Below are 27,291 nucleotides of genomic sequence, written 5' to 3' on the forward strand. Positions count from 1 at the left end.
TTCTGGCTAAATGTCCTTTTTTTTCTTTTAAGGTTACACGGTGATTAGCATTCATATTTATAAATTTAGGGACACAAAAACACACATGTTGAACAGATTATTTTATTAATTACTAATAAAATAAAACTTGACGTTTCAACCCCTGTATTGAGGTCATCATCGGAAGAATACAAGTGTATGAGGAACCAAGCTACATGCTCTAGCCCTGTATACTGGTAAACTAAATCTACGTTCACCAGTACAGCCACTCTGGGCTTGCAGACCACGCTCTGGATACTCGCCACAGAATAAGATGGAAGAAAGCAGCCACAATAATACACTGCAGCAAGTTCAAATATGAAAGACTATTCATGGAATCAGCCTCAGCCCTTAGGAACATGCCAAACCTCAACAAATTTGGATGCATGAGAGTGCCCCAAATTTGGGAAACATTTATCAGAAGAACTTCAGCCCAAAGGCCAAGAACTACCAATATAGCCCGCCAGGGGGCACCATCAGGACTTTAGGAAAACGGTAGCTTCCTAGCTTCTGTTCTCATTTGCTGTTATGTAGTACTTGCGTGCACTTGTCTTTGTATCAAGTTCCCAAGAAGATGGCAACGTGACGTTTGCCGAAATATCAGAAAGTATATATTAAAGTTTATTTAATTTATATTTCTAGTCTACACTGTCAATTCCTTAATTATTAGTTATTCATATTTAAATCTATGTAGTTAATTAATCCTTTTCTCTAGCCTGACCTCTAGTGATAAAAATAAATAAATAGAACTACAATAAACTGCTAAAGTCCTCATGTATTAATATTCTTCTGGATTTGTACAGCTCTGATTGTTATAATATGATTTCTTTCAGTTGCTGTTGAATGTTACAAACACTTCACCAGGTTGTCTTCTTGTAGTGGGATTTTTCTATGGCTAGTTTAGGTTGTTATAGGTTGTAGATGGGTCCTCCACATTCTTGAAATAGTTAGGCCATTATTTTTGTTGAGATTTGGGTTGTGTTTGAGCATTTCACATAACTCTTTAAATTTTCTCTCAAACCAGGGTTTGGTGCGGTGTAAGGACTTGGTATTTTTCCAACCAATTCTGTGGTATGTTTGGAGTGAGTGGTCAGAAAGGCCGGTTTTCCAAAATGGAGGTATTTAATGTGTCGTTTGTGTTCGTCTTGTCTGATTGGGATAGTTTGCCCTGTTTTCCCTATGTATGGTATGTTACACGTGCATTGTATGCACATGTAAAATTTGGCTCAGATACGTTGACAATATTTTCACCCATTTGGCCCCACGGTTGCGAAGCTCTAAATACATTTCTTAGCCACCTAAACAAACAACACAAACGTATCCAATTCACCATTGAAATGGGAAAAAAAAAAACAACTCTCTTCCTTTCCTAGACACACTTGTCACATGTCTTCCCTCTGGCTGTCTCTCTTTCTCAGTTTACCTACACACACAGGCCAATACATACGAAAATTCTTACCACCCAACACAAAAAAAAGGTGTCATAAGCACCCTTAAACACAGAGCTCTAACCATTTGTTCTAATGAACAAGCTCTAAACCAGGAATACAAGATCATCAACCAAACATGTATAAAAAATGGATACAGTAGAAAAACTATTCACAAGATCCTCCATGAAGATACTAGTAAGAACAAAAGGGAATTCAGGAATGCTATTGCCATTCCTTATGTTAGAGGCATTTCTGAAAAAATAGGCAGAACACTATGCAAATACAACATTAAAACCACCAAATAAGTTAAGACACCTACTCAGTTCTTCTAAAGATCCTCTTCCACACCTAGCCCACCCAGGGGTATACAAAATACAATGCACATGTAACATACCATACATAGGGGAAACAGGGTGAACTATCCCAATCAGACAAGACGAACACGAATGACACATTAAATACCTCCATTTTGGAAAAACCGGCCTTTCTGACCACGCACTCCAAACATACCACAGAATTGATTGGAAAAATACATTTGGAAAAATTATTATATGGAGTCTACTCTACTCTCCTGAAGACTGCAACCCCTTCTACATACATCCCAGGGTTTACAGAAAACCCTGCTTATGTGGCCCTTCATATCTAGGTCAGATTTTGAATAGTTTTGAAATGAGACAAAAATACCTCTTGGAGCCATTGCTCACAACAGATAAGACAGCTCTGGCTTAGCTTTTCACTTGAACCACACACACACCATGAGATTGATTGGAACAAAAGATCTGTACCCTACTTAGAAAAAAATTCATATCTCACAAGATACAAGAATCAACTATGGTCATATTTTCACATGGCATTCTTAATAAGAACCAGGACATGATCCTTTGTGACATTTGGAAATCTCTCATTAAATCCTTGCACATGCCAGATTTCAACTTCTTAGTAAACCACCTGATAACAGCTGATTCATACTGCCTCCAATGCTTCTATGTGTTTCCTGACTTACTTGTTCCACCACTAAAAACTGTGTGGCTTCTTCTGGGAAAACACAAAATATATAAATGTAAAGTCTGCCCAAATGAAGCAGCACTGTTTTTGGTGGCTGAAATAATAAGTCAGTTAATCCTTGTACAGTAGTTTTTATGACCAATAAAAGCCAGTTGTTCTCTTCTTCACTAGGTTAACATTACTCCATTTGAGAATGGTGGGAAGATCACTTTCAAGGCATTGGTTAAAGAAAAACTTGAAGTATTAGTTACCTAAGCACTACAAGCTTATGGAAATAAAAAAAAAAAAGAGTAGAAGAGAGTATTATCATCATCAAAGGTATGAATAGGATTAAACATCATAGAGAGAAGATCATTGATGTATAAGAGAAGGAGTGTATATGAAAGCTCAAAAGCCCTGTGGTACACCAGCATTGATTGAAAAATCTGATGAAAGGAAAAGCCATCCAACTGGAGCAGTTGGCAATCAATCCATTCACAAAGAGAAGAGGAATACCATAAGATGGTACTTGGTAAGAAATCCATGATGCCAAACTCTCTGAAAGGTCTTGAAAATATTCAGCAACAACTTCAATTTCTCCAAGTGGTTAGTGCATCTGCTCACCAGCCAACAGGCTGTGGGTTCGAATCCTATTGAGGGCATGAATGTTTGTGATTGTCTTTAGGTGGGAGGTGAATTTCATCATCCAGTGTGAGACCACCACCCTGCTTGTTGGAGGCCTGAAATGGCTTGAAAAAGTTATCTTCATCAAAGCTCAAAATAATAAGTCAGTTAATAAGCATTTTAGTTTCAGACTAAAATGTATAGTCTCTAGAGCAGGGATGAGAATGGTGGAATCCATACAGGTGATCAAGTAGTGAAGCAGTTGGCTATCGATGACTTTTTCCATTATGTTTGAGAATATTAAGGTTAGAGCAGTAAGGTGATAGTTTGATGGCTTTTTATGTCCCTTTTTGGGAAGAGGCTGGATAAAAGCTTGCTTCCACCTGTTGGGTAGATGTCAGATGAGTATGACAGCTTGAAAATATGATATAAGATATAGGTGTGTGGGGGGTTGTTTGTTTGCTTGCTTGCTTTGGGGGGGGGTTAAAATTTTTTTTTTTTGCTGATGCCAAGCTTGGGAGTATTATCAGAAATGTGGCTGATTCGCATTTCAGGATAATTGAAAATAATAAATGTGCGAATTTTCTCTATAAATTCAAAGATAGATGAAAGCATATTGAGAGATTGATGCTGAAAAAGTAGAGATGGGAAAAAAGTGATCTTGGAATAGTGACCATAATGTTCAAGTTCCAAGGACACTTTGCATAGGTGGTAAAACTGTTGCAAGGAGATGATTGTTCCATTGTGTAAGGATTTCATCAGACCACACCTTAGTTAACTGTGCATAGTTCTGTTAACTTAGTTTTTGTGAAAATATGAAAATATTAGAAAAGATTTAAGTAGTGGGTAAGTAGAATAATTTCATATCCTCACAACTTCATTCTACAGCCCATTCTAATGGGCTATAGAAGGAAGTTATGAGAATAGATTAATTTTTATTATTATTATTATTATTATTTTTGGGCTACTCCAGGGAGTTTTTAGACTCATTGAGGGAGGCCCTAAACATAATGTCCACACAACTATACGACATTCTCACAGTATCTATCATACCTTGCCTTGAACTCGCTCACTGTCATAGCACCCACAACAGACTCAGGCAGTTTATTCCACTCATTTACCACTCTAAAAGTAAAGAACCCAGCTCTAACACCACTGCTAACCACACTCTTGCCCAGCTTCCATAGGTGTCCCCTAGTTCTCCCACCACCAGTCCTGATCTCAAAAATATCCTCTGAATTAATCTTATAGAATCCTTTTAGCAATTTGAATGTCTCAATCATATCTCCCCTTTTCCACCTATCAACCAGTTTCTGCAACCCACAAATCTTCAACCTGTTCTCATATGGTTCATTCCATAGACCTGCTATCATCTTAGTCACTCGCCTCTGGATCCTCTCCACCTTCTCCCCATCAAGAAGGAACCGAGGTGACCAAATCTGGGCACAGTAGTCAAGATGAGGTCTTATTAAGGCTCGGTACAGAGGTACAATAACTTGCTTGTCTCCTCATTAAGGTATTTTTCAACATCCAAGTGAGTTGATGAGCTGATTTAGCTACTTTCGCAATGTGGCCCCTATACTTCATCTGCCTATCCACCAACACTCCCAAGTCCCTGGCCTCATCAATCTCTTGGACTATAGTTCCACCCATGTGGTATACTGCTGCTAATCTTTTCACCCCAAAATGCATAACCTTACATTTTGTCACATTAAATTGACATCCATTCTCCTTAGCCCAGAACTCCAATCTATCTAAGTCATCCTGCAAGACTTTGACATCTTCTGCATTCACTATCGCCCTCCCCAACTTTGCATCATCAGCGAACAAATGAACTGTTCCACTTAGATCTTTCCCTATATCGTTAATGAACAGATTAAACAGCAGTGGTCCAAGAACAGAACCCTGCGGCACACCACTAGTCACAGGCCGTCTTTTGGACTCCACTCCTGAATAAACCACTCTTTGATATCTCTCCATCAACCACCCACCTATCCATCTCACCTACCCTATATCCATTCCCATATGTTGTAGTTTACGGATTAGAATTCCATGTGGTATCCTGTCAAACACCTTTGCCAGGTCCACCAGTATCACTGTAAACCCATTTTCCTTATCCAGTTCAGCCGTCACCTTGTTATAAAACTTGAGCAAGTTACTCAGGCATGATCTACCCTTTACAAAGCCATGCTGTCCCCTGTACAGTATCTCATTTTCATCAATCCATTCCTGTATTTTTCTCTTGACTAAATTAATTGCAAAATTAATTTATTAAATCAAAATTAAATCAATTACTAAATAATTGCAAAATGTAATAAATAAAAGGGATGATGTTGACAAGGAATAAGAACAAGAAATCATCTCTGGAAATTACTTGTCTAGTAAATAAGGGTGCAAGGATTCGTGATTCTGTTTATGCATGGCAAGTAGTTAGTAATTGGAATGCACTACCAGAGAATGTCATGAGTTCAAGAATTATGACTGAATTAAGATGATGACAGGTGCTGTATCTCAGGCTGCATCTTCCATAACATATCTTTCAGTTTCATGCATCAAATATATTAGAACAAGTCATTTCAGACTAAAATGAATACAGGGATTTTGAATTTAGTACAGTATAAATCCTTCATTTCCTGGAAGTAAATTAAACAAATTTTAGTATGTATAAAATAAAAATCCACAAAAGTTTTATTTAAAAAAAAAAAAAAGACATAAAATCAATTACATGATAACTTTTCTTATATCTCTTTAGGTTGGAGTAATGCTGAAGCCATTTTTACCACAGCTACAGACTACATTTCTTCGAGCTTTAGGTGATGCACATCGTCTTGTTCGCCTTCGAGCTGCAACAGCCCTTGGATATTTAATTGTTGTACATACTCGTTGTGATCCTTTATTTACTGAACTTCAGAATGCAATCAAATCTGCTGAAGATCCATCGTTAAGGTACAATAGAAACTTATACTCTGAAATTACATGTCAAAGTGAAATCTTACTCATTATGTAATGTGCTAGTTATGTAAGCATTTATTCAAGATTTATGGAAGCATGCTTGAGATGAGACCAAGAGAAGTTGTGTGGGGGGGGGGGATAGAGAAAAAGACTTCAAGAAGAAAATCTTAGAGTTTAGGTAGGGATTATCAATTTTTTTATTATTTTTTTTATTTTAAGAAAATTAAGAAATAAAAAGCATAGGTATGTAAAGTTTCTTAGATCTTGAAAAGGAATATAAGGTACCAAATGAAAAGCTTTTCAGAATTATATAGCCTATACTTATGTTGTAAATCAACAGTTGGAATTGAAGGATATATACAGGAAAATGGTTTGATATAAAATCAGGTGTAAGACAAGGGTACACACTGTTTTCACTATCATTCATCATTATATGGGTCACATGATTTGAGGGATAACTATCTTAGGCATTATGTGCTTGCAGGATATCTAAGGTTTGAGTCTTGGATTTCATCAAGAGTTGATCCTCAGATGCCCTTGAAAATATTATTTTAAAGGATATCAAATCTCTCTCCATTCAATGAGAGTGACCATGAGGTAGTCATCCAGGTGATTACCTCACACCAGCCATATGAGAATTTCTGTGAGAATAAGATATGTGTGAAATTATGAAGTCAGTGATTGGAATGTAGAGTTGACAGTATGGAGATATATTATGGGATAAAGATTTTGGTGGAAAGGAGATCACTGCTGCTTAGATGCAAGTCAAGAAATGTTTAACAACAGCAATGTCTAAATGTGTTCCAAAGGTCAGAAAGTTTTACAATACATTAACCTCCCAACTGGCCAAAGTGGATGAAATACTCAGATCCTTAGGATTTTTCATGGATCAAAACATCATCGGCATTCTGCCCTTCATCATGTAATTACCCTTTCCACCGTTAATCCCAGCAGATTAACTTTAATGGAATGACCTGTGTCTCACTTGAATTGAAGTACAGTAAAGCCCCGAAGTTACAGTAAGTGGGACCAACAAAAAGTGCCTAAGTCGAATTCGCGTAACTCGAGGTATAATTTTGCGTGTAATTTATATATACAAACATACAAAATATTAGTTAATTGGGACCAAAGGTCCCAATTAACTAATATTTAACTAACAAAAACTAATTAACTAACAAAAACACCTATATTTTTTACGAAATATAATCATGATTGTAGTTTTTTTGTATATAAAAAAAAGAAAGTTATTTCGATGTCGATGGTTTCATAAAATCTAATAGATTCGTCTGTCAGCATAATGTCTTTTTCTTGTCAATGCAAAATTTCTTCATAGCAGGCCAATGATTTTTTTATTCCTTGCCTTGTGGCTACAATTCGTTCCTCGTTAGAATCTATGTTTCCTCCAAAATCTGTAAACCTTTCTTAATTAAGCTGAGACCTGTTAATTTTGCAATTGTCATGTGCTTTTCTGGTAGAACTGGATCTGAGGTTTCGGTGTCTTCAGTAGCACTTTGCTCAATGAAAATTTTTTGCTCGCGCATCTCTCATAGAGATGCATGAGCAAAAAAAATTATGCTCATTATTATCAATAATGAGCATAACTTTAAACGGAATTTTTTTAAACTGGCAATAACGTTCAACTTCAGGTATGAAGTGGTGGCCAAACCAGTCTTCAAAAATAGAAGCTGTCACCCAAGCTTTAGAATTTGACTTCCAAATCACTGGTAAGCCAGTTTTAAATTTTTTTTTTTTTTTTTAGAGCTCTTGGATTTTCAGAGTGATAAATTAAGAGAGGTTTTAACTTGCAATCACCAACGGCATTTCCACCAAGCATTACTGTCAACCGGTCTTTGGAAGCCTTAAAGTCAGGAAACGTTTTTTTCTTCACGTGCAATGAAAGTTCTCTTGGGCATCTTTTTCCAGAACAAGCCGGTCTCTTCTACATTAAATATGGTTTGACTGCTATAGCTACCTTCCTCGATGATAGCCTTAAGTGTCTCAGGAAAAGAGGACGTAGCCTCTTTATCAGCGCTTGCTGCCTCTCCACTCTCCTTGATGCTGTGCCAGTTACAGCGATTTAAATTGGTTGAAGCAACCATTACTGGCCACGAAATTTTCTTCTTTGGCCGCTTCTACTTTTAGCCTCTCAAAAATCAGCTTGGTTTGGCTTGGCTACATATTGTCGCTTGATCAACTGGACAATTTTTTACTCTCACTTGATTATCACACCATAAAATAAGCATCATTTCCATCTCACCAATAATCCCATGACGTTTACGAATTATGCTTGAATTCAATGATTGGGCATTTTTCACAGCAGCGAGAATTCTTTCTTTATCTTTTATGATTGTTCTTACTGTGGATTCCTGTAGATCGAACTTCTTTGCTAGCTCACAAATTTTCATTCCACCTTCAAAATCCTTAATAATGTTGAGTTTTGTTTCCAAAGTCAATGTTTTTCTTTTCTTGCTAGCTGTAGAAGAATCAGACTTGCTTCTTTTGGACGACATTATTATTTTTTATGTGATAAAATTTTTATCAAGAACATAACATTAAACAATCGCAAGGTTTTTAGACTATAAAAATTGTGTATGAATGGAGACCGCACGAAACACGTCAGTGCTTGTTCACTGCATGTGCAACACTGGCAAATGCGGCCGCCACCGAAAAGATATGACTAGTGGTGAAGCGGAACGGGAATACATACATATAAGAAACCACGTAACTCCGGATTCACGTAAGTTGGAGTATTACTGTATACTATATTATTGGAATTTCATCATTGTTCTTTGATATTTGAACTTTTTGTGGTACAGTTTATTTTATTGTCTGTCCCAAAGATGAAAATGAATTTCATATGTGGGAAAATAATCAGTCCTGAAATTATCACAGATCAGCCTTTGCATTGAATTCGTTTATTAGTAGTAAATTTGCTGCCTTTTATTTTTTAAATCAGTGCAGTTGAACAAGACGGTTTGTGTTCTTTCATTTTACTGACATTATTTCAGAAATTATTTTCGTACAATTTTCAAATGATGTTACATATATATATATATATATATTTTTTTTTTTCAAATAACATTTATTAAAATCAATATTCGTTTTGAAAATATCATTATATTGTTTAGAGAAGATTAATTATTAATCATCATTTGTTATGAGATTATTAAGATTGTTTTTATATTCCGAGTGTGATATACAAGTTTAATGACTTCTGTTTCTTTTAGATTCCAGAAAATCAGTGAGTGACTCAAGACCAAATACAAAAAATATGCAAATTTAATAAAACTTAAACAATATATACACTTGAAATAAAATTACAATATTGCAAAATAACTGGATCCAAAGCCTTCTAAAATAAATCTACACGTTAGAGATTTCCTTATTCAAAAATATTAAAATCGCCCATTCTCTCACTCATTCTATTATTGACTTGTTTACCATATACAGTACTTAATCACGTCTAAACACCTTGTTTTCAAAATAACAAATATTCCTAGTCAGTTTCTTTGTTAGGGCCTTTTTCCAAAAACATAAACATTTTCTTCCTTTCCATAGGATCCTTTCTTATCTGACTCACTGAAATATAAATACTCTTACCTCTTGCAGTTCAGTTTGATGCACAATTTACTAAATTTTGTACTGGAGAAAAAGGTTCTACTACTACTTCAAAACAACATATCTAAATTGAGCTAATTCCGTTGCCCTTTCCAGTAGAAATAACAAATATATCCAGTTCGAGGAAATTAGCGTTTCTTCGAACATTCCTTTAGAACGTCGATTACAATATCTTCTTTTATTTACTAATTACTTGTTGACAGTCTCAACTCCTCCACTTTAAAGACTCGCAGTTTTACCATTCCTTTTTGGAATCTACTATTAATATTCTTTCGGCTGTCACATAAAACTAAATAAATAAACTTCATAAGAACAAAATTCCTCCGGTCTGCATTCTTAACCTTCCATTAGCTCTCTTGTTTTTTCCATTACCTCAATATCGAATGCTCTCTCTTGTTTACTCCCCATTACTTCGATACCGAATGCTCTCCTTGTCAGCTGTTAATCACTCATCAAACTCCTCGTTAAGCATACGCACTCCATGTAATTGGCAAGCTAGAAGTTAGGTATAATGGCTGACTCGTCTCCGTTAGCATAACGAGAATGTCTTTTCAAAACACAACACTTAATAATTTTAAGCTACAATAAAATTTCTTAAAGTAACACAACTATCCAAATCCAGTAATTACATAAATTTTTTAAATGCTTTACATTTTCATTTTGACAAAATAACTCAATAACGGGCACATCGCAAGTGCCAATGTATGTGTTATGAAATGAAAACCAATAATGTACTAACATAAACAATTTGTAAAAATATTCAGAATTTTAAATTATAATTATTTTTACAATATGGATAATGACACATCATTTTTAGAAACAAGTTTTTCTGTTTTTATGAACAACAAATGATGTTAAATTGCATTACTTGCTTTCCGATTGTGGGATTTTTTTTTAATATAACAAGTTTATATCTAATGATATTTCAGCACAAACTTGCTTAGTTTCGCCTTTTGCTTAAAATTGCACCAGACGATTTTGTCAGGTGAATATTCCTATAATATCCATTGCTTAACCACTGTAGATATATGAAAATAGATGAAAGATATCTAATACAGACTGATTCAAAATTTTTGCCCATTGAGAAGATTTCCAGTTGTTTTTCCCCATCTCTCTTTGCTCCTGGAATTGAATTATAAATATCACAGACAGTAATCAAAATTTATTACTTCATTTTACTTTTTTTGACAAAAGAAATAAGGCAATAATATTGTTGTATCTGTTGAAGCAAGTACTTCTTATTCCAGACTATTTCTTTGCATGTATAATGAGTTATTTGTTGAAATTCTAATTTTCAGAAATACTATGCTATATTTTCACCATATAAAAACTGTTTTTTATATATACTGCAAAAAAAAAAAAAAATTCAGTAGGTTTTTCCTCTCCTTAAAATATTACTTTTACTGCTACTAGTTGTCATTTCTGGAATACGCTATGTCTTAGAAATGCTAAATAATAATCCTCTCAGCTGGAGGAAAAGGCTAAAAGTTTAGGTTACTCTCTCTGCTGTTGAGAAAAAAAAGTTTGTTTTCTCAGAAGTCTCACTAAAGAGCCTCAAGCAGCAGTGTCTTGTTTTGTTTTCAATTGATTGAAAATATAGTCTTTATGTATAGCTTTATGTCAAAATGATTTCTTTATTTATAATAATCAGTTTCACTTTTATTATCAAAAAATTATAAATTATTTGATACAGAGAGATGCATATGTGTGACATAAAAGTTCACTTTTTTTTATTTTGGGGGGGGGGGGGGGGGTTGGACATGCCTATTCAACCTGCAGATATTTCAGATAATTTATTTTTAAAACGTTCACAAGACAATTGATACAAATGTAAATTCACTTAGGGAACATGCCCATACATTTTAGTCTAAAATAGTAGTAATAGTACAGCTACTTCAAAAGTAACAGTAAATGTATTTTTCAAATGTGCTGTGATTTCTTCTTTGTACTACTAGAAGATACCAAATAACAATTAAAAAAATATTGTAATATTCTCTTTTTCATTGGGATTTCAGAACGAAATGTTATTTATAATATTATTGGTTGTTTTTTGAAAAGAAAGTGCACGTGATTATTTTTTTGCTGTTTTTGACAAGTGAACATTGGAAATTATAAGAATGACATTAACTTAACTGTAGTGAAGTTGCCAACTTTATGACCTTTTACCTGAAGAGTGAACTGTGTTACCTGTAAATTCCTCTATTAGGAAATGAAACAATTATTATGATATTTGTAGAGTGCTCATTTCACTAATAATAATTCAGTTTCTTAACTGTTGTAAAGTAACCTTTTGGTGAGAGCAACAAAAAACAAATATGATGAAATTATCTGAGACATGTCCTATGTGGAATTGATTTAAATTTTATGTTTATTTTGAAATATTCCAGTCACAGCTGCCTGGCCACATACACTCGCCGCTCACAGCAGCTGAATCATAAATGTCTGCTTGTTTTGTAATTTCTTATTTCATACTTTTTTGCAGTCTTTTTTTCACATTTCTGTATCCAAAATCTATAACTTCATTTTACCCATCAGGAAATGAAATAATTATTCTTGTCTATATCCATATACTTTTTTTTTGCTATTTGATTATTCCAACCACTAGTTTCTTTTCTTTCTAAGTCGCAGTATCCAGTTGTTTAGGGACCAGCGATCAGTTAAAATTATTCTATTTTTTACAAATATTGTTATTGTCTAGTTAAAGAGTGTTATCTTTATGTCATGAAAGTTAGCTATGAAGTTAATGTTATTTTCTGTCCTTAAAAACAAAGGAAGGGAGGAAGCTAATCAGCGTGAAATAACATTTTTTTTCCTTTCTATTTTGTAATAAAAATAATATCAGTACTACTTTAAAATTTCTCATCTGTGGCACACGCTGCTATGAGAATTTTTGAAAAGACATCAGTAAATATTTATAAGATGACATGAACATCTTTTGTTGAGGATTGCTCTGTAGTGTTTTCTATAAATTGTATGTTCTAATAGTAAATGGTTTTCTTTATTTTCCATTAGAAATGAAATTTGATAATGGCAATAATAATTAATCATACTTTCATTTGCTCTTTCTGAGTTAGCAAGAATAATAGATTATTATATAGCTATTGTTATCGCTTTACTGTTATTATAGAATACATTTTACATTATGATAACAAATTGCTATGTGCATAAAAATAGTCCCTTTATCTGACTTTGTAAAATACTGCTACTACTAATTATAATTATAATAATTCTGTTGTGCAGAAACTTGGAATTTACTTTTGATGCATGCATCTATATATATTTTGAATAATAAACTTTTGTGATAGTATCGCTACTTCAAAATTGTCAGATAATATCTAAACTAGCAGAAAATATATACATACCAGTTTACTTCATAATCATTCATTTCAATTTGTAGTGAGCAATTCAGAGAAACCAAGAAAGTTGAATTCCAAAGAACTGCATATAGATTATTCATTTCATGATGTGATTAAAGATTTTTGTATTGTTTTCTATGAAGCAAAATTGTAAAGATGCAGACCTTCACACAACCTGTGAAATATTCTTCTTTGAACTATTTAAAACTATTATATTTTTAAAACCATATATTACAGCCTGAATATTACAGGCCATCTTCAATGGAAATTTGTTAATTACAAGGTAGAACACAAAAAACAGAAAGAGCTGTATAATGTTATATGTAAACACAGTGGCATAACTGAGGAAACATTGCATTATTGGTTATTAATTAACTGTATTAAAAAAAACTGTAATGATGTGTAATTACAATAAGACTCCCCTATCATAGATAGTGAGAGGCAGTCCTTCTGATTTCAGTTTGGACAGTTAAGTAAGACTTCAGCACTTTCTTTAAATAGACATTTGTTTAAAGAAAGTACTGAAGCTTTACTTGACCCATCCAAACTTAAATCAGGACTGCCTTTCACTATCTAAGATATGGGACAGTCTTATTGTAATCACACATTAGTTTTTTTTTACCCTATTGAAGAGATCCCGCTTGTGAAGAAAATTATAGCAAAGGTATTGCTGAAAAATAAACCAAACAGGCATGCCAACAGGGAATAGTTAATTCTGTAACTACTGAAAATGAACTAAACTCATCAGATGATGTACTGAACATTTCTCTCATCTCGGTTTTCACTCCATCCAAAGCCTTTAGTGGAAATGAGAGTGCCAGGCAGCCAAAATAAATCAGGATAGAGCATGGAATGTATTTCGTAGATATCCTACCACAACAAACTTAATAGCATTTAAATGTGCTTGGGCCAAAGCACATTACATGAGACATCACAGTCAAAAACAATCCTGGATTAAATATACATAATCACTTATACTTACACATTCATTTCTCTACCTTGGAACATAATGGGTATATTGTTGCTGATCCCAAAGCTATTGCAGACACTTTGGGAGAAAACTTTGCCAGGATCTCAGAACAGTTTCCTATCCTGATTTTTTTAATTTTGGATGAGCAACAAGTAAAACAGCAGTCAAGCTTTTGTACCAAGGAGACTGAGCCATACAATTGGCCATTTGTTAAGGAGGAACTAAGAACACTTCTCTCTCTCACCTGGTGGTTGAACCCCATCCATCATCAAGGTATCCAATTAGCTACTGGTGCTTTTTGCACATCACCCATTTCAAACCCTGTATGTTGAATCAAATGAATCTCCTTTATTATTTAGACAAAAACATTTGTCTCTTAATTATACCTAAAAATAAAGTCTCAGTTCATCCTACATTAGTCTCTTTTCTCTATGGTGGGAGGTCCTGTGTCACACATATCAGACTGCCATCTGTCTATTTGGTATGCACCAAACAAAATAGCATTCCTCCATGGCAGGCTTTCATCTCATCCTGTAAACTCTCACTTTGTCCACCAGAAGTCTCATACACCCTCATCTATCTGCCTTCAATTATCTAATGCACACTGAGCAGCCCACTCTGATTTCTTGCCCATCTACACCATTAGTTCACGATCAGGGATTAAACCTGAAAATCAGCACTGGCAGTCTAGTCAGTGTAGGAACAGAAGAGAGGAAGGTGTTCTTACTAGGTGACCAGGTCCTATATACAGGGTGTTTCAAAAAGAATGACCCGATTTCAAATAATTATATTTAATAATGAAAATGTGGTACAGTTACAAAATAAATTACCAAGTAAATTAAGCCATCTTCTCATTAACTGAGCTTAGCGGCTATTTGGATGCTAGTAGTAGTCATCATATCAAACTCTGGGCCAAGGCCATTCACATGGTACAAGTTGCATTCATTTGTGGTTCATGGTTGCAGAGATATACAATTTTCAAATCGGAACATTCTTTTTGAAACACCCTGTACTTGAACAGATTGCATGATGTTTTAGATTTTTACAATACATTAATTTATTCAAAGACATTTGTTTATATGTAGATACTAAACTTTGTACATATTTTATTTTATTCAATAATTTATCTCCTTGTGACTATTTATTTTCCTACTACACGTTTGCTGCCCTTATCATGAAACCTCAAATTAATCATCAATCTGTCTAAAGTGTGACTGACTGACTCTTTGCTGTCAAAGTGAACTGTCACTGAATAACTTCCTCCAACTGTAGGTAATGCATTATATGTAGATGACTCCAATATATTCTTGTAATATGAGGATTATTGAAAGGCAACTTTGACATGGCATCAATCACACTTCTTCCTGGACTCTTAGTAATGGATTTAAGTTTTCTGCTGGAAAAAAAGTGTCTATGGACATTTCTGTGGACTTCTGAGAATGCATTCTTCACCCAGATCCTGAGTGAATGACGAGACAAAGTATTCCAGAAGAGTCTGTACTGAAAGTTTGAGATCTGGGACCTCTGTTGTGCTGCTCTGTTTCCTGACTACATTATATCTACTCAGATCCTCCTGGACTGTAGCAATAGCACAAATCAGTTGCATGCTCTCTTCAGCTTGAACTTCTGCATGCAAATGAAAACTGCTGCCAAAAATGTATGATTTATTCAGATTCATTGAGTTCTTTACAGACTATTGCATCTCCTTTGTATAATTAACATGGAATGCGCATGTGAAATGTTACAACTGTTGTATGAAATGGATGCCCTTAATTTGGTTGATTTGTTGTGTTAGATTCCTAGCTGTATTGGAATGAAGGGAAATGAGACTACAGATGCTGTTTCTAGATCAGTTCATACTTTTTCTGCATACTATAAATTAAAGATACCAAGAAATTATATACTTGGTTTAATCTTTTATCCAAGTGTAAGCAAACAAAGTTTGTGCCTGAAGTATTTTCAGGACTTGGACTCCTCGTATAAGTAAGCTAAGACTTCACATCACTTGTCTTAGTATCTCATAACATGTATAATGCTATACATTATGGGAAGATCACTACCCAGACTGGTTTTGACCTTTATTGAGGTCTCTTCAGTGGGAGCCAGACCCAGAGGTGATACTAAGGTTGAAGTAATGCAGAAGGCATTATAACATGTCTGCAAGAAGATGTGCTTTGCATTATGGGATACTAAGGCAAGTGATGTGAAGTCTTAGCTTTGTTATACAAGTTGCCCCAGTCCTGAAAATATTTCAGGTGCAAACGTTGTTTGCTTACACTTGGATAAAGGATTAAACCAAGTATATAATTTCTTGGTATCTTTAATTTATATACTTGGTTTAATCCTTTATCAAAGTGTTTTTCACTAGTATATTTTCATATACAAGTGAAAAAACGTCTAACAACTTTCTCTAATCCAGAGTAATTTAATAATAAGGTGTGACACCTTTTGGTAACTCGTATACGAAAATATGACTTCTACATTACTTCAACCTTAGTATCACCTCTGGGTCTATCTCCCACTGAAGAGACCTCAATAAAAGTCAAAACCAGTCTGGGTAGTGACCTTTCCCATAATGCATAGCATTATACATGTCCACAAGGAGATATATATGCTTTGCATTATGGGATACTAAAGCAAGTGATGTGAGGTCTTAACTTCTCTATACGAGTTGCCCCAGTCCTGAAAATACTTCAGGCCAAACTTTGTTTGCTTACACTTGGATAAAGGATTAAACCAAGTATATAATTTCTTGGTATCTTTAATTTATAGTATAACCAAGTGAAAAAACTTCTAACCATTTTCTGCATACTGTTTGACAGTTCCATGTATAGACTACACACAGTTTACAAGATCAAAGGTAATTGGTAGTCATTATGGCATGCCGGTACTGACAAACAAATTGCATGAGATTAAGCCTGAAACTAAACATTGGCAATCTAAGCAATGCAGAAAAAGGACGTTGTTCTTGCTAGGCTGCACATATGTCACAGTCATCTAACACATTCTTATTTACTAAGGCTGATTACCCACTTCGGTTCAAAAAATGCAACATGTAGCTCACCATTTGCTATATTCTGATGGAGTGTCAGCTCTTCACATGACAGGAATAAAATTTTCACTAATCTGGCTAAGCCATATACTTTCAGGCAGTTCTTAGCAGACTTGGATAAATTGCATGACTTTCGAACTTTTTATGAAGAATTAATTTATGCAACCACATTTGATTATAAATTCTATTTATATGTAGATACTAAATTGCTTAACTTAATTTTTTAATGCTTTTTTTGTTTCATTATTTACATATAACTATTATTTACTAAATTATCTCTCTCTCTCTCTCTCTCTCTCTCTTTCTCTCTTTTTTAAACTATTTATTATTACCTTGTGTACTGCTTGCTGTGACTTTTGATTTGTCACTATACGACCTTTGCTATCCTAGTCCGAATAAACGCTAAATCAACCAACCAAACAATCTCTCTCATATACAGTCCAGTGCTTCATGATGTTCTACAGCTATTGTATAAAATGAAGATCTTTAATTTTGAGCTTTGCTTATACTGGATTTCCAGCAACATTGGAATTAAGGGAAATGAGACCAGATGTGCAGCTGCCTCATCAGCCCATAGTTTTTTCCATCTACTCTTTGTCAGTCTTGGATACAATCTTCAGATATGTTATACACTTCTGAATCAAAAAATTAAAATAATCAAAGAAAATGTGTTGAATGATTTGCAATTCTAATTTATTGCATAAAAAATAATTTACCAAATATGAAATAGCATGATCTAAATCAGTGGTTCCCAACCTTTTTCCATTTGCGTATACCCCTTTTAAACCCATTTCTGTAAATTATACCCCTTGTTTTTAAATACTGACACTTTTTTCAGTACCTATCTTAATGTAAAATAGCTTATTTTACTTTACTTGTTTTTCTGCCATTACTGATTATTTTTCATGTGCTCCTGAAATGCCCAGTACCCCTGGGGGCACGCATACCACCAGTTGGGAACCGATAATCTAAATCTATGTACTTTGTAGATTGTAGGCCAAGGAATAAACACATAAAAACATAATACAGTCATACTCCGAAGTTACGTGGTAGGTGGGACCAACAAAAAGCACGTAAATCAGGTATAATTTTACATACAAAATATTAGTTAATTGGGACCAAAGGTTTACAAAAACACATATCTTTTTAAGAAATATAATCATAATTGTAGTTTTTCGTACATAAAAAAAAAGAAAGTTATTTCGATGTCAATGGTTTCATAAAATCTAATAGATTCGTCTGATGGCATGTCTTTTTCTTGTCATGCAAAATTTCTTCATAGCAAACTAATGATTTTTTTATTCCTTACCTTGTGGCTATAATTCGTTCCTCGTTAGAATCTATGACCTCCAAAATCTGTAAACCTTTCTTTTATGATTGTTCTTACTGTAGATTCCTGTAGATCAAACTTCTTTGCTAGCTCACAAATTTTCATTCCGCCTTCAAAATCCTTAATGATGTTGAGTTTTGTTTCCAAAGTCAATGTTTTTCTTTTCTTGCTAGCTGTAGAAGAATCGGACTTGCTTCTTTTGGACGACTTTATTATTTTTTGTGATAAAATTTTTATCAAGAACATAACATTAAACAATCGCAAGATTTGTAGACTATAAAAATCGTGTATGAATGGAGACCGCGCAAAACACGTCAGTGCTTGTTCACAGCATGTGCGACACTGGCGAATGCGGCCGGCGCCGGAAAGATATGACTAGTGGTGAAGCAGGATGAGAATACGTACATATATGAAACTGCGTAACTCCAGATTTGCGTAGTCTGGGTATGACTGTATAAATTATAATTAAACTGTTATTTGTAATTTTGTAAATTATTCTAATTTACAAAATTATAATAATTTTTAACATGGTTCAAAGTATTAGAATAATGCAAAAATAAATGCACAAAGCTTGCAGTCAAAGAGAAACAACATGATAATTAGTACTTTGTTTCCCACCTTAGCTTTTATGATTATTCGTAAACTGTTGTGAATATTATTTACTAGCGGTTCAGTCTTTTTTTTTTTTTTTTTTTTCAATCAAAACATACCCATATTGTCTACAGACTAGAAACAAGTTCATATTTGTCTCTTGGAGCAACTTCTTGAAGACGTTTTTTCATAATTCTCTACAAATTCTCAATGGGGTTTAAATCTGGTGAGTTTTCTGGCCAAGGAATTACATTGATTTGCCTTTCTTTGAACCGTCTAGTAGTTGGAAGTGTGACAAGAAGCTGAATCTTACTGAAAAAGGAAATCACCCTCACATAAATCTTCCAATGCAGTAACATAAAGTGCTCAAGAATTTCTTGTTGCACTTTGGAATTGACTCGTCTGTACATAGCCTACCTGGATCGTCTGTGGTCATACAAGCCCATACCATGACAGAAGTTGCAAATTTTGCTGAACATTGTATGCATTCTTTATCAAATGCTTCTTGCTTAAGAAGCCTAGCACGTATCCCTTAATGACCATGGACACACAAGACATACTTTCATTGTTAAAAAGTACCTTTTTTCCAGTCCTCTTGACCCCACAAGTCTTTGCTTACACCATCGCACTATAGCTGCCTTTTGTTTGGAAGTCATAAGCAGCTTCATCTTAGGTACATATGATTTAAAACCCAATCTGTGAAGTCATCTCAATGTTGTAGATTTAGACACATTCACACCTAGTTCTTTCCATCTCCTCTGAAAATATCTTATTACATTTCAGAAGCAGTTTTTCTTCAGTCATAGTCCTCAAGGGATAGCTTCTTGTTTAAGACATCGAACATAGTGTCTTAAGCAAGAAGCATTTGATAAAGAATGCATGATATTCTTCAATCTCCTTTCATCTCTTGATGTAGTTATTACCTTTCGACCACTATTGCAGCGATTATTTTGAAAACTGGTTATTATAATACTGTCTCAATACTCTACTCACGCTTGCTTGAAAAAATTTCAATTCCTTAGCTATGAACCGTTGAGTTTGGCCTTCTTTGTGTAGAGACACCATATGAAACTTCTTAGCTTCCGATATGTCACTCATTCGACCCATGTTTAGCAAATTAATTGAAATTCACATGCAAACAATTCCTCATACACAAGTCAGTCCTGCAGCTACTGAAATATGTTATTTCTATGCCTTCCTCAAAACCAATCATTAAAATTTGGAATATTCTAATATTTTGAACTTAAAAATTATTCTCATTTTATGAATGTTTTCAAATAACAGTTTTCTTATAATTTATATTAACGTTTTTATGTGTTTACATGGTTATATAATCTACAAAACATGTGGATTTAGATTATGCTAATTCATATTTGCTAATAATTATTTTCCATGCAATAAATTAGAATTGCAAATCATTCAACACATTTTGTTTGATTATTATAATTTTTTGATTCAGAGGTGTAAGATCAAAGCTAATCAGTCCATGGCACCCATTATGGCAAGAATTGCTAACTAATAAATTGAATAAATTCAAGCCTGAAATTAAGCATTGGCAGTCTAGACAACATAGAAACAGAAGTGAAGAAGTTGTTCTTGCTATGCTCTATAAATCACAGTTTTCGTACATTCTTATTTGTTGAGAGCTGATGATCCACCTATGTGTGTGCAGTGTCACTCATCTTACTATTTGCCATATTCTTTTAGAGTGCGAGTACCATACTGTAGAAAGGGATGAAATTTGTATTGACTGGCTGAGCCATATGCACTCAAGCTGATCTTGCAGACTCTTGGACAAATTAAATGAAGTTTTTAAATGTTTATTTAATGAAAATTAATTTATACAAACACATTTGATCATAAATGCAATTTTTTGTAGATATGGCTGTTATAGTGCCTAGGATAACCCTGACATTCCACTCACATGTGAATTTATTTATTAAGTAAAGGTTACCAATTATATATTTGGTTTAATTCTTTACCCAAGTGTAAGCAAACAAAGTTTGCGCCTGAAGTATTTTCAGGACTGGGGCAACTCGTAGTAAAGGTGGGATATTTTCTGATCACTTGCCTTTTGTATCCCATAATGCAAAGCACATCTCCTTGCAGACATTAAAAAACTTTCATCGTCCATTAAGCAAAGGTTCTTTTACTTTGCATATGTGATATAAATGACATATCATATAGGCTCTTAAGTCCTCTGCTGTATTTAGTTTTTTAAATTCTAATGCTTATATAAATAATTAAGAAAAATGTTTCCTTGGTTTTCTCAGACAGTTTACAAGGTCCCTCCTCCTTACCCCCCCCCCCCCACCTTTTGGATGAGACTTTTTTCTCCCACAATGAGGTGTTCTCCCAGCTGAGAGTTATGTAGTTACATTTTCAAACAGCATTTCTTGATGTTTTGAAAATAATGCTGGGAAGGGCATAGTTTGTTTGGTAAGTCTCTTAATTTATTTCAAAAAAAATAAATTAAGGGCCTTAGAGAAACCTTAATTCTTGGACATGAGGGTTTTCAGACAGTTCAGTGCCATACATGCAGCACTACCAGTTAAAGAGAACCATTTTTGTCTTGATATTAAGAAGCTTATAAGGTATAAGATTTGAGGATATATAAATTTTGCCTCTCCAAATATTTTGTTAGCATAAATAATATCAGTTATGAAATATTTTAACTTTTCGAATGAAAAATCATTACCAATATTGTAAGCATTAGAAAATTTTCCTTATAGGGAAACTACATTGCATGCATTACGTTGTGTGGTTGTGCCTGCAGGAGACAAAATATCAGAAACTGTTCGAGGGAGTATTACATCAACAATATCAGGATTGTTGGTACAACCTGATGACACATGCAGAGTGGTGGCAGCAGGATGTTTAGGAGCATTATGTCGGTGGATGTCTTCTGAAGAATTAGCAAGCACTGTCAGGGAGCATCTTTTAGGTACAGATTTTTATGTTCCCAGAAATATTTTCATTAAAAATCCTTGAAATCTGTTTATATTAATATGCTAATTATTTCATTTATAAAAATAAAATAAAAATGCTGCCGCGCAGTTAACCTAGTGGCTGTGTGCTTCACAACTATATGCCTGGGGAAGGAGCGTCCTAGGTTCAATTCCTGTCGCTGACGTGAGGAGCTGAAGGATCTTCCTCAGCCATAGCCAAGTTAGCCAGTCTTGGGCATGGACAGTAGGGTTTTTTCCCCAGTTTATCTGAGGTTTTTCATCCTACAAAGCAGACAAAGAACAGTTTGAGGTCCGATGATTAATAAACCCTTGACACTGCAAGGTAAAAAGAAGATGAGATGAGAGATAAAAATGTTGCATTCTGTTGATAAAAAAACATTATCTGTCCCTTCTAAACCATTTTATATTTACACAGCAGTGTTACTTTTGATGCATATTAGATTTATAGTTCTCTGTAGTATATTAAAATCATCATATCAGTGGATTACAGGGATAATGTATATCAAATACCAATTTATCACTGTCATTTTTGCAACTTTGTCCATCTGTTGAAGTTTTCTAGCATGTTGAATAGTATATTTTAGGAAATTTTTGCATATTCCTATATAAAAATTGCTGTTAATTATATCTACAATTTCTAGTTTATTAAAAAAATTGTTTTTGTAATCTGTTGTAAGTCTACATAAAAATGATAAGTAAAATAAGAGGAAAATCAAGGATGAGAAGGAGTAATAATTGGATGAATTGCAGTTTGAAATGAGTAATAATCTAAAAGAAACATTACAGATATAGTACAAAAACTTGTATTCTAAGTGTAATTTGAATATATGTACATCAGGATTCAGTGTAGATATAGAATATGTAAAGTTATGTTCAAAAAAATAAAATTTTGCATACAAAGGGATGGAAGCAGAAGGACATTTTTCCTGAACAGCTCCAAGTTCTTGGTGAAGACTAGATAAAGAAGGCAGTTATTTAAGTAAGCGTTTCAGTTAACTGAAATCCATGAAAGTGCAAAATGGCATAAGACAAAAAGATACTCTGTGTGTGTGACAGCAATTGAGATGGATAAAGAAAGATACGTTCTAAATTAAATCAATACTAAATTCATTATCCTTGTTTGAAATAAGGAGAGGTGAAATTTTTCTGTTGCTCTCACCCTTGAAAGGGGGTATTTGCAAACCTGTAGTACATTTTGTACTATGGGTGGGTTAAAGATTCCCCCCCCCCCCTATTTTTATCACTTTTATGTGTGTGTATATATGTATGTATGTATACTAGGGGCTCTGCCCCCTGATGCCTATGGCGCCCAACACCCCGTGTTCCGGACTGGTAGGCAGGGGCTACCCTGAGTGTTGAGTCTTCAAAAGGGGGCTCCGCACCCCTGGCACATACGGAAAATAAATAGTAGCCATAGTATTCAACACTAAATATGAGGCTAATCTTCTTGAATGGCAGGCAGTCTTAAGTAGAGTGATGTGGACAAATATGAGAATGGAAACTGAACAATGAGACTTATTTGTGTCTATGGTCCCACAGAAGGTTCTACTAAGTAGAAGTGGAGGAATTTTTTGATGCTTTAGAGAAAGCAACTGACACAATGAAAAAGGAAAAGTTGGTCCTTGTTGGGGATCAAAATAGAAGAGTAGGAAATGATTGTTAGACATACAAAAATATTTTGGAAAAATTTGGATAAAAGAGCAAAAATAATAATAATGGCAAATACCTGTTGGATTTCAGCTCAGGACATGGACTGGTTATTACTAACACAATGTTTCAACATAAAAATGTGCACAAATTCACATGGAGAGAAGAGGCAAGGAATAAGAAAAGTCTTATTGGCTGTGTTATTGTTGATAGTGTTCTTTTTGACCTGGTGCGTGACACCAGAGTGTAGAGAGGATTTGAAATTGGAAGTGATCACCATTTAGTCTTGAGCAGGATAAAATTGAATTTCATATTAAAAGAAGAACATGTACAAAAGTTTTAAAGAGAATAAAAGTTGAGAAGCTCTCAGATTTGAACTGTACACTAAAATACACAGATTATTGAAGAAAAAATGAAAGAGTTTGAGAACAGGAACCAAACCTTGGAGATTCAGTGGCAAGAACTGAAGATTGATCCAGCCAGAGAGGCATGTGGTGAGATTGTGTGCAAGGATAGAAAAATCAGAATGATATGGTGAATTCAGAAGTTAAAGAAGCAGTGAAGGAAAAGAAGAAAGCATATCAAAATTTCCTGGCAAATAAGTCAGCTTGTGCTCTTAGAAAATATAGAGACAAATGTAAGAAATCTAAAAACACTGTGTAAAACTAGCTAAACAAAAGTCATGGGAGGACTTTGGCAAGAACATAGAAAATAAATATCAAGAAGGTGGCAAGATATTCTGCAGGATGTTGAAGAAGCTTAGAAATCGAGGAAAGAGTGCTGTGAAAGGAGCTAGAGATGATAAAGGTGACATGAAAACAGGAGAAAAAGATATCTTTGAAGTATGGAGTAATTACTTCGAAAAATTGCTAAATCAAACAAGCAGTGATTGTACAGTGGTAAAAAACACTCGAGGAATACGGTCAGGAATACATATCCATACTTGAAGTAGAAAAAAGCCATCAAAGGCTTCAAATGTGAAAGGCAGCAGGAGTAGATGATATTCGACCAGAAATGCTGAAGTATGGTGGAATAAAAGTCTTGCCGTTGCATTACTGCATAGTTCAGAAGGCCTGGACAGAGGGACAAATTCCCAGTGATTGGAGTAGAACTCTAATAGTACCCATATATAAAAAGGGAAATAAAACTGAATGTGAGAATTACAGAGGTATTTCCCTACTGAGTGTTCCTGGTAAGATTCATGCCAGTATACTTGAGAAACGGTTGAGATGAACTGTGGAAAGCTTGGTGAAGAACAAGCTGGATTCAGGCCAAATAGAGGCTGTCAGGATCAGATCTTCACTTTACGACAAATAGTTGAAAAATCATGAGAACATAACAAAGATCTGTATTTAAGTTTTGTAGATCTGGAAAAGGCATATGACAATGTGCCAAGAGAGAGAAGCTATTTCAAATGCTACAGTTATATGGTGTTAATGGGGCATTATATCAGGCAATACTTAGTTTCTATTTGAGTTGTAAGTCAGCAGTTAGAATTGAATGAAGTAGAGGAAGATGGTTTAATGTTAAATCTGGTGTCAGACAATGATCTACGTTATCCCCTCTGTTATTAATTATCTATATGGATCACATTATGAAGGAAAGTGGTATTAAACCTGATATCAAAATAGGAGGTGTTAATCTTTGCTTTATGTGGATGATGTTATAATTCCAAATAAATCTGCTACAGGTCTGCAAGATTCCCTGAATAAATTGAATAACAGTTGTATGGAAATCAGCCAAAAACATTGAAAATCACAACTGCATTGTGAATGGAGATCCTATAGAATAAGTAAAACATTTCATCTGCTTAGGCACAATTTTTAGTGAAGATGGTAAGTTAAATATGGAAATAGACAACAAAATCAACAAAGCTGGTATGGTAGAAAGTCAACTGAATAAACTCATATGGAATAAGAGAAAAATTAGTTGGAACACTAAATTAGCTGTATACAAGACAGTGTTCAAACCAGTTTTAACTTATGGATCTGAGTGCTGGGTCAGAAGTAAAACACTTGACCAAAGACTAGAGAACGCAGCTATGAGAGTACTGAGAAAGATTAGAGGTGTGAACAGATGGCATCAATGGCATTATCATGTTAAATACGACCATATTAGGAAATAACTTGATATTGTCAGCATCCAGGAATGCATTAGCAGAGCTAATCTCAGGTGGTATGGTCACTTAAGCAGAATGGGAGAGGAAAGATTAGCAGATCAAGTGTTCTCTGCCAGGTTGGCAGGAAAAAGACCAATATATAGGTGGATTGATACAGTAAAAAGTGCCTTAGAAGACAGAAATATAAGACCTGATAATATTGGAGTCTTGACATTTAACAGTCTTATTTGGAGGAAAATTGTAGATAGGAAGTTAGTAATGATGTGAATTTTTCATGTAGTACTATCATATCCTGTACACCCCCTGAGGGTATATATCAGGAATTTCATGATGATGATGAAGAAGAAGAATGGTAGTAGAAAATCTTCAAGAGGAATGTAATCAAGAGTACATAATAATAATACTTCAGATAGAAAAACCATCAAAAATCTTAAATGTGGAAAGATTGCTGAAGTGAGTGATATTCAATCAGAAATGCTCAAGTGTGAAGGTATACAACTCTTAGAGTGAATGTACTACAGTATTCAGAAGGCATGGTCAGATGGTTGAATTCCAGATTATTGAGGTAGCCCTCCTCTCTTATAGCATATTACCCATTTAGAAGAAAGAAAATAAAACAAACAAGCCTCAATTCTTCAAAGGTCTGTATAATTAGATTTTACCAAAAATCAAGACTTTTTCTGCTATACTTTACACCAGTAGTTGCAAAGTAACAACAGAATTGATCCTATGATTGTCTTATTCAGTTTAAAGAACTGCAGAAATTTGTCTTGGTTGCAGAAATTTCAAAAACCACTTATGTGAACATTGTTTATTGCACAGTGCTAAAGAGCTTAGCTATTGAGTAATGCCTTAGCTTAATATATATATTCATGCAGGTCCAAATGCATTAGGTAGCACTCCTACCACTCTACTTACTGCATTTTGGCTAGCAACCAATCTGCAGGAAATATTCTTTGCTTTTAAATCTCACAAAGATATGAAAAAAGGACAGTCAATTATGGATGTCAGACCTGGCCTGAAAAAGAATATGATTTGGAAAAGGGAAAGCATTTTAAAATTTGCCATCTGGAGTGTCCAAGGAATTGGACATAAAGAAGAACAGTTAAATGAAATTTTATCTAAAAATAAAATTGCAATATCTGAAACCAAGAAGTTGCAAGGTTCAAAATTTATATCCAATTACCTGCAGTTATACTCAGGTGTTATGTGGTCATGAACATATGACAATTCTTGCTGTATATGCACCAGTAGAAGGTAAGAATGAAGAAACTGAAAACTTTTGCTTTTAACTACAGGAAATATTCCACAAAATTAAAATGACAGATTACATTATTTTAATGAGAGATTTAATTGCTAGAATTGGAAACAGGTTCAGTGATTGCATGAGTGGAATGGGAGAAGATATTTGCAATAGTAACGACACAAAATTAATAGTCTTTTCACTTTTTAAGAAATTGAGAATAATGAACACTTTCTATAAACATAAAAACTGTCTTAAGTTCACCTGGTCAGTAATTGATTATATGATTGCTAATCCAAACCTATCCAAACACTTTTTACATGCCTGGAGTTTTCTGTGGGAATGAAATAGAAACAGATCATTTCCTTGGTAAAAGGCAAAAAATACC

General features: G+C 34.3%; 1 protein-coding gene across 1 annotated transcript in view; it reads left to right on the top strand.

The window, feature by feature from the left end:
• The window catches only part of l(3)80Fj (lethal (3) 80Fj), a 770,029-nt gene that overhangs the window by 688,396 nt on the left and 54,342 nt on the right, over positions 1-27,291 (top strand). Inside the window, exons 49-50 of the mRNA XM_090405954.1 lie at positions 5,809-6,002; positions 21,658-21,869. Of these exons, the coding sequence (XP_090262080.1) occupies positions 5,809-6,002; positions 21,658-21,869 (406 nt within the window). The remainder of the gene's footprint in view (positions 1-5,808; positions 6,003-21,657; positions 21,870-27,291) is intronic.

Source organism: Typopeltis vanoorti, chromosome 16 (genome assembly GCF_054136105.1).
Source record: "Typopeltis vanoorti isolate ZY-2024b chromosome 16, IOZ_Tvanoo_1.0, whole genome shotgun sequence".
Classification (NCBI taxonomy): Eukaryota; Metazoa; Arthropoda; class Arachnida; order Uropygi; family Thelyphonidae; genus Typopeltis; species Typopeltis vanoorti.